The sequence below is a fragment of the Alosa alosa genome, chromosome 20 (assembly GCF_017589495.1).
Source record: "Alosa alosa isolate M-15738 ecotype Scorff River chromosome 20, AALO_Geno_1.1, whole genome shotgun sequence".
Lineage (NCBI taxonomy): Eukaryota > Metazoa > Chordata > Actinopteri > Clupeiformes > Clupeidae > Alosa > Alosa alosa.
This window is the reverse complement of record NC_063208.1, coordinates 25,314,315-25,323,297: the sequence shown is the minus strand read 5'-3', so window position 1 is coordinate 25,323,297 and position 8,983 is coordinate 25,314,315. Positions and strand designations below refer to the sequence as shown.

Genomic DNA, 8,983 nt, shown 5'->3' with positions numbered 1-8,983 from the left:
TTACCTTTGATCAATGGCGGACGCATTGCCATGGCAACCCCTTTCCAGATGACTTGGGGTCTGGCAGGCGCTCCAGAAACCCTGCTGCAGCTTGCATGAATTAACACGCGGCCCCTCAATGAATGTGTGTGTGTGTGTGTGTGTGTGTGTGTGAGCGTTTGTCTAGTATGCGGAGGAAACGCCCCCACACATTATGGTACAGGTGACTCGGAGGCGACGAGGTGTTAAAGCAAAAGTTCTGAATATATATTTTGGTGCATTCTCTCTCTCCTACACACACACACACACACACACACACACACACACACACACACACACACACACACACACACACACACACACACACTACTCTTTCTCAGTGTTACTGGAATTACTGGAATCAAAAATCTCAAAAAACTTTTGAGAGAGTGTTGGTGCTGCTTTCTCCAAATAAATTGTAAGAGTGGAGGGACTTGACACTGGCTATCCTCTTTTGGCAAATCACTGATGCAACACATACAATCCTACTAATTACACAGCTCAGAGGGAAATGAATTGGGTGTACTGATGCATGGTAATGATGCAGTACTCTGCACTGTCAAAGCACAGCTGTGAGGTAGCTGAAAGTGCATCCGTCAAAGCATTTGTTGTTAGAGAGGGTTCTGACTCTTCCTAATGCTTTCATATGAACGGTCATGAGATATTTCAGAAAATATCTGTAATCTTCCTGGAGCCTGACACTATTTTGCTTTGCTTGCTTTGTGTTTAGGCTACCAGCATGTAATTGGGTACCGTAAAAATTCAAACAAGGATGATTCTGCCCTCTTATGGCAGTATATGGAAAAAACAGAAGAATGGCAGTTTGATACCATCCCACATCACCCTAAATGGGCCATCTGAGCAGATTTTTAGATTTATGTGTGTGTGTGTGTGTGTGTGTGTGTGTGTGTGTGTGTGTGTGTGTGTGTGTGTGTGTGTGTGTGAGTGGCGTGTGTGCGTGTGTTTGTCAGGCGTTCTTGTGGGGACTGCCCAAACTGCCACCCTGCCATGGGCTAGCTCAATTATGGTGGCAGTTTATACATAGAAAATACCCATACCCCCCCCCAACCCCAACCCCCTGCCCCCGACTGGACCAGAACTAACTGGCTAACGACCTGAGGGGAACCAAGACCTAAATAGCTGGACTAAACAAAAACTCTCTGGACGGGAAGCTGCAGGAAATGAGAATCGTCTTTGAACTACTTAGAACTTTTCACAAATATAGCGCTGGAAGTGGAGGGGTCAGAGAAATGCTCAGAAGACAGTTAAGGGACAAAAGGACTTGTGGGAGAGGGTTCAAACTTTTATTTTTGAGAACAGGAAATATGTGGTTGACCAAAGGAACAATAGGGTCAGTTTAGACACTGATTGCACCCATGATTTGAGGTGATTCGCACCATTTAAAGCACCCTACAATATAACAACAGGTCTTTCACTGAGAACAGCCAAACCTCCGTCTATAAGAAAGCTACACAGACATATGACATCCACTTAGAATATACACAGCCATGCTACCAATTTTATAATCTAGTAATCTGATATCAAAAACTAAATTGTTAGAGGTTTTGTTTATGCAAACAATGTAACATGTTTCTGTGTGACTATATTGTCAATTGGTTAGTAATTCAAGCCGTTATGACAATTCACACAGACCCAACAGAACGTTTCCTAGAGACAGCGGGAGTTGACCAGATGTTCCTGCTGTTTTACTCTCTTGGCAGAAGAGCCCTTGTTTTGGGGAGATTGTTGCCAGCGCTTTGTGGCTCTTGTGGTGATGTGAAAAAAGCTCATTTTATCCATTTGAAAAGTGGCCTCTTTTCGTCTTTTTTTTTGTTTTGTTCTCCCAACTCGGCCCATTGAGAAATACCATATTGAGTCGCACTGTGTCTGAGGAGGCCTCTTGAAAGGATTTTATAAATCGAAAAGAACTTGGCAAGGCTCAGCATTGTAGTTATTTTCCATTAAAGAAAGCGTGCGTGTGTGTGTGAGTGGCATACTGATGTTAATTTGTAATTTGACATCTGTGTGGGAAAAAAATGCTTCTAAGTCTAAATGAATAATTGCTGTCTGTACAAGATGTTCCTCAAGCATACAGCATAGAAAAAGTCAGACAGTTGCATAATTGTTGAGCTGAGTGAAGGATTGTCATTTGTCACGTCCAAATGAGAGGTTTTGTCTGATATCTTTTCAACAGGCCACTTGTCTAATTGGGCCATTTTTTTTCTTTGACAAGACACCCCCAACAGTCACACAGTTGCTCAGCACTGACACAACATCACAAGTATGTGGTCATAGACATTTGCACTACAGTTCCAGTAATGAAAAGTTTATGAGTTTTCCCCTGGCAATCACCACTAACTAAACCCCCTGCATGTCTAAGTGGTGGTTTTGTAAGATGTCTGCTCTTAAAACACTGTGAGTGTGCTGAGGAACGTAAAGCCAGGAGGTCTGCATTCTGGCTCTCTGGGTTAGGCAGCATGGGGCTGTTTTGGTGAATGTGTCACCGTGGAAACGGTAGGGAACAGATGGTGAAGAGACAGTAGATGTCAGAACCAGCAGAGATTTTATAATGAGGGGACAGCACTCAATGAAGCCTCCATTGAAATGGATGGGGTTAGTTGTCTACACATATCCTGCAGCTTCCTGTAACGTAAGTAGCCTGATCTTCCGAAATAGCTGCCCGAAGCTGCTACCAAGATGGTTGAGTGGTGGAACTTGCCTGTAAGATCTTTGGTATCTCTGGGTCAACAGCTGGGCCAAGTGGACACTCTACACAGCCTGTTTCTTGAGCCCTCTGTCACACTCTCTCTGCATCGGACTGTTTTGCATGGACACTCATGTCCTGTGTTCCACTGACCCTCCCTCAACAAGTTCAAAAGGAGTGAAATGGAGATGGATGGTGTGAGCAGATGATGCTGTAGTTCACGTGTGGAGACTGCAGGAGGTGCGGCCGGCCACAGCAGGTCAACATCTACCTGTGTAGTTAGTTACTGAAAGTTTACTTCATTCCCAGGTATATATCATGATCATAATGAATGTAGATATGTCCTATATGTCCTAAGAGGTCACGATCTACGAACAGTAGATTGCGTGTTCAGCACCAAAAAGATGCAGGTACCTTTGTCAATATCGACACCTGATATGGCGGTGGTAGTGTAGTGACCCTTTAGCAAGGCCCTTAATCACAAGTTGCTCCGACAATGAATGAATAAATGTATGTACCGGTATACGAGAGGTAAACACTATCACTCTGAGACACAGACACACAAAGGCACCCTATAAGGACCAGAGCCTGTGGATGTACTTGAGAGTATTAGGCACACACACACACACACACACACACACACACACACACACATATGTGTGTGCACACATGCACACACATACACACACACACTTACTGGAAGCTCTCACCCCTACTCAACACATCATGTTCCAAAATGCCCCAGAAGTTCAGAAGCAACTTAGCATGGAATACATGACAACTGTGGGAAACAAAAAAAACTGCTCTGCAATGAAAGTCAACAACACACATGCACACACATGCACACACAGAAATAAACAAACAATCAAATAAATAAATAAATTCTAAGCGGAAGATGGAAGCTGCAGTGTTTGATTTAAGCGGTTGAGAGAGCGCTGTGGCAGGCCCCTACTGTGAGCTACTGACGCTGGCTCTGATGGCGCACCGAGGACTCCACATGGCATCAGGAGGGTACCGTAAGACTCCACATGGCATCAGGAGGGTACCGTAGGACTCCACATGGCATCAGGAGGGTACATGTAGAAAGGGGCTCCCTGTGGATGAGGCAGTAGTCAGGGACGCAGCCAGCTTCTTCAGAGAAGAAGAAGCAGAGGCTAGTTCATTTCTTTGCATTTAATTGAGACAGGACAGTAGAGATGGACAGGAAGTTAGCGGGGGAGAGAGAGATGGGAGAAGGAAAATGAGTCTGGGTTCCCTGGATGCTGACGCCTGCTCCACAACTCCCCCCAAGGCTTGGTCATGTATAAAGAATGACTGCGCATGTAGAAAGAAACCAGAATAGTCACAATAGTTATTTAAAAACTGTATATACTCATTTTTAATAGTTTCCTTATAAACTGTACATTTCAAAAGCATTCACATATCATGTGGCAGACAGATAAGATTGGAAGATGGTTTTGACTTGTCATAGGAAATCCAGTGCTTTTGTGGATCAGCAGATGATTCCTGGATGACAGTCATGTGAGTAGAAGGTCTGCAGTCGGTCAGTCCCCAGTTGTCTCTCGGGCCGCAGCACAGTGTCCATATCACTATAGCCCTTCCCTTTTTTACTGTGGATGTCCTTGTAAAATAATTGTCCTTAGAATAAAACTTTTATGATATGCCTCCTTAGCAGAGGACGTCCTTGAGCTCTGACTTTGGTATGATAAAGCTGTCAAGACTCTCTTGTCTCTAGCTTACCCTGGTTATTCTGCATTCCTGTTGCGTAAAGCACTCTTCTTTACTTGAATTCACTTTGCTACTTTTTTCATTTTGTGCTTCAATGATTACACTCCCCCCCTCCCCTTTTCATTTAACAAAGCTGCAAGCTCCAATCCCTCTTGCTCCTTAAAGCACAAGAATAATTATCTACAGCTGATTAAAAACCTTGGCAGCATATGCACAGACCTCCAAATCATTAGTGTTAAAACATATTGGCTGTTGTCACAGCCGAAAATGGTCTCCTATACAGTATATTACCATGTTGATTGTACTGCCAGTATGCGTATTATTTGGTATGCATAGGTAATGATTGGGAATAAAGTGCAAAACTGTTTTAGTTTGGAAGACGTTTGAAAGTCTCTGCTCAGGCCAGCACCGTTCAAAAGGCTTTTTCAAAAGCAGAGGCGATCAGTTATCCACCATTCTTTTCCAAGATGCCTTGTTTGGTTTGAAGGTGATTCAGTTCCAACTCCAACTGAAACACGGAAGAGAAGCCGGTCTGTGGGATGGTCCTTGCGTAGTCACATGCGCCAGAGACAGAGACAGAGTCAGGCATCTGAACCAGGCTGAGTGAGTGAGTGAGTGAAGTCCTGTGGAGTGGACTCGCGTAGCAGGGCCGCTGATGGACGGTGGCGGAGTTTTTTTTTTTTTGGTGTGTGCTGTGTGTCCCAGCCCCTCCAGCAGGGGGCGTCTACTTCTCGTCGCTGACCGAGCAGTCCTCCGAGATCTTCTCCTGGGAGACGCTGTGCTCGGAGAGCTTGTCCAGCTCCTCCATGTCGTTGAAGCGCTCGGCCACACACTGCGCGGTCAGCCGGGCTTCCGGGTCGTGGTCCCAACACTCCTCTATGGTGCCGCACACCAACTGAATGCCCTGTGGAGATGGAGATGGGAGAGATGGAGAGGAGAGGGAGGGAGAGAGCATCAGCGATGAGGAAGATGAAGGAACAAAGGGATGAAGAGAGACATGGGAAAAGTGTGTGTTGGAGAGGGAGCTTGAGTATGTGTGAGCGTGAGCGCGTGTGTGTGTGTGTGTGTGTGTGTGTGTGTGTGTGTGTGTGTGTGTGGGAGCTTGAGTATGTGTGTGTGGGTGAGTGTGTGTGTGTATGTATATGAATGTGTGTGTGTATGTGTATGTGTATGCTTGTTTGTGTATGTGAGTGTGCATATGTATGTGAACAGTATGTATCTATGTGTGTGTGTGTGTGTGAGTGTGTATGAGTGTGAGTACAGTACAGTATACAGTGATGAGCAGATGAAAGGCTCCATTACCGGGTGGCTGGACCAGCTGCTGGGTATCGTGTGTGTGTGTGTGTGTGTGTGTGTGTGTGTGTGTGTGTGTGTGTGTGTGTGTGTGTGTGTGTGTGACTCCATTACCGGGTGGTTGGACCAGCTGCTGGGCATCTCTGGTCGCCCTCTGTCTCTGAGCACACTGTCCTTCATACTCTCCACACACGGGTGCTCCCTCACCTTACCGAACGGAGGCTCGTACTCTTTCACTTCTGCAGAGAGAGAGAACACACACACATACAGACACACACAGAGACACAGGCACACACAAACACACACAGACACACAGACACACACATATGAGTATAAAATGGATGAGGCACTACAGTATATCACTGTACTCTGCTACATCTGAAGTAGATTGAACCACTTGGCCTGAAAATGTCTGCTCTTCACATGTGTTTGAGCTCTTTCTTTCTCTCCCTATCTCTCTCTCTCTCTCTCTCTCTCTCTCACACACACACACACACACACACACATACAGCTACATAAATGCAAACGCAAGGAAAAAACCCCAGACAAAACAAAACCAGGCTTTTACCACACATCAGAAAAGTGCACAGATTACACAGTCTTTGGAATCCCACAGTGCCCCCCAGACCCCCTTAAACCCCCTCTCTGCTGAAGGTGACTCAGGCGAGACTCAGACACCACTCACATGCCAGCCACGGTACAGCGTGTGGACTGCGTTTACTTAAGGCCAGCTTTCAAAGCGCTGGCGTCCATACGGCTGTCTGGAAACCTCCCTTCAAACAGCACCAACGATTATTTATCCTCCATCTGATCTGCTGTATCCTGAAGTATTTCAAGGTCGAAAAATAACGCGCTAGCTTTGAGCGGCCGGCTCACCTTTTGTATGTAAAAGAGTAGCCGAAAATAAAGGGGAATAGAAGACATTTGAGAGCAGACTGAGTGGCGAGGCCAAATAGCTCTTCCTGAATGCACAGAGCTCCAGCTCCAGACAAGAGCAGACCAAAACCCCACAAAAGACCAAGACCTCACTGAGGCCATCAGAAGCTCAAAGGTCTGGTGGGAGTCTAGAACAGATGTCCATGGCAGCTTGCTAGGATACCGTTTGAATTTCATTTTTAAAAAAGACGTGTCTAAGACTAGAAACGGTGAGGAAATATCTCATGAATTGAAATGGTAACCATAGACAACGGCATTAAAGACAAAGCAAGATATTTGGCAAGATATTTTGTCACTTCCTTAAGAACTGCCTGACATAGAAGTAATATCAGGGGCTATTTTAGATTGTCTTGGAAAGCCCATGGGCGATTTGATGACCTGTGATGACCAGCGGTAGCAGTTCATCATGATACTTAGGAAGTCCAGCGACGGGGAAGTACAGGGAGGTCTTTTCCTTCGCTACGGGAGTGGGAACGAGGATCAAGAAAAGCCGACCAGAGAGGGCAAGGGTCGGGGGTAGTGTGTGTGGGATGTGTGTGTATATTGTATTTGTGTGTGTGTATAAGTGTGTGTGTGTATGTGTGTGTGTGTGTAACATTATATGTGTGTGTGTGTGTGCTGTAAGTGTGTGTATATATGTGTGTGTGTGTGTGTGTGTGTGTGTGTGTGTGTGTGTGTGTGTGTAGTGCAAGTGCAAGGGTGTGTGTGTGTGTGTGTGTGTGTGTGTGTGTGTAGTAAGGGTGCAAGGGTGTGTGTGTGTGTGTGTGTGTGTGTGTGTGTGTGTGTGTGTGTGTGTGTGTGTGTGTAGTGCAAGTGCAAGTGTGTGTGTGTCTGGGCTATCTGGGAGTCCCAGTGAAGGGAAGAGCAGATGTTGGGATAGGAAGTGGGTACTGTGTCACGGATCCCAGTGGCCACTCCGCTAGCTTCATCGGCTTGCAGCTTCCTGTTTATGACAAGAACATCCAACCCCTCTCCATCCGTCCAGCCCCCCAAAACCACTCATTTGCAGCGTTCTCACAGAAAATGCACCAACACCCACTCATCAATCATGCAAGAAGGCCAGGCCCTTTTTTCCCTGCTTAACTAAAGCGCTTTTATGGTGCGTGCATGTGTGTGTATATGTTTGTATGAGTGTGTCTCAGTGTGTGTGTGTGTGTGTGTGTGTGTGTGTGTGTGTGTGTGTGTGTGTGTGTGTGTGTGTGTGTCTCAGTGTGTGTGTGTGTGTGTATGTGTGTATGAGTATGTCTCAGTGTGTGTGTGTGTATGAGTGTGTCTCAGTGTGTGTGTGTGGGTGGTGGGGGCTCACTGCTGGCAGTTGTGTGATACAGTTGAAACAAACACTTGGAATGTTTTCTTTCGTGTGTTTACAGATCTATTGTGCAGTGTTGTTTACTCTGTCTTGAGGGAGGAAGAAATTCTAAAGAAGAGAGAGAGGAGCTAGAGGGAGGAAGAGAATACTAGAGAAAAAGATAAAGAGAGAGAGAGAGCTAGAGAGAGAGAGAAAGCTAGAGAGAGAGAGAGAGAGAGAGAGAGAGAGAGAGAAAGTATAAGAGAAAACAGCAGAGCATTTAGGGGCTGAGTTAGTGGTCGGTCTAAGTGGTGTTTTCTAAAACGAGCGAAACTGTCAATATTGGTTTTAGTGGATAACGGCACGCAGCAGAGAAAGGACTTGGGTGGAAATGCTGGGCATAGCTGAAATGCTCAAGACAGACACGATGCAAGGAATGTTGTGGTATGGGGAAAAGAGTGTGTGTGTGTGTGTGTGTGTGTGTGTGTGTGTGTGTGTGTGTGTGTGTGTGTGTGAGAGTGAACAAGTGCCACATGGTATTGCCAAATGTTGTAGATGATAAGTGGGAAATTACACTACTACTATTCTCAATACTACTACTACTACTACTGCTACTATTATCAATACTACTACTACTACTACTACTACTACTACTACTGCTACTATTATCAATACTACTACTACTACTACTATACCACTACTACTACTACTACTACTACTACTACTACTGCTACTATTATCAATACTACTACTACTACTACTATACTACTACTACTACTACTACTACTACTACTACTACTACTGCTACTATTATCAATACTACTACTACTACTACTACCACTACTACTACTACTACTACTGCTACTATTATCAATACTACTACTACTACTACTACTACTGCTACTACTACTACTACTACAACCACTACTACTACTGCTACTACTACTACTACAACCACTACTACTACTGCTACTACTCTCAATAATACTACTACTCAACTATTACTACTATTCTCA

General features: G+C 45.2%; 1 protein-coding gene across 1 annotated transcript in view; it reads right to left on the bottom strand.

Annotated features, from left to right (window-relative positions):
* Nucleotides 1–4,073: 4,073 nt before the first annotated feature.
* Nucleotides 4,074–8,983, bottom strand: part of LOC125285765 (TGF-beta receptor type-2-like) — a 27,300-nt gene continuing 22,390 nt past the window's right edge. Inside the window, exons 9-10 of the mRNA XM_048230364.1 lie at nucleotides 5,858–5,982; nucleotides 4,074–5,354 (exon numbers count right to left, since the gene is read on the bottom strand). Coding sequence (XP_048086321.1) covers nucleotides 5,175–5,354; nucleotides 5,858–5,982 — 305 coding nt within the window. The 3' untranslated portion in view covers nucleotides 4,074–5,174. The remainder of the gene's footprint in view (nucleotides 5,355–5,857; nucleotides 5,983–8,983) is intronic.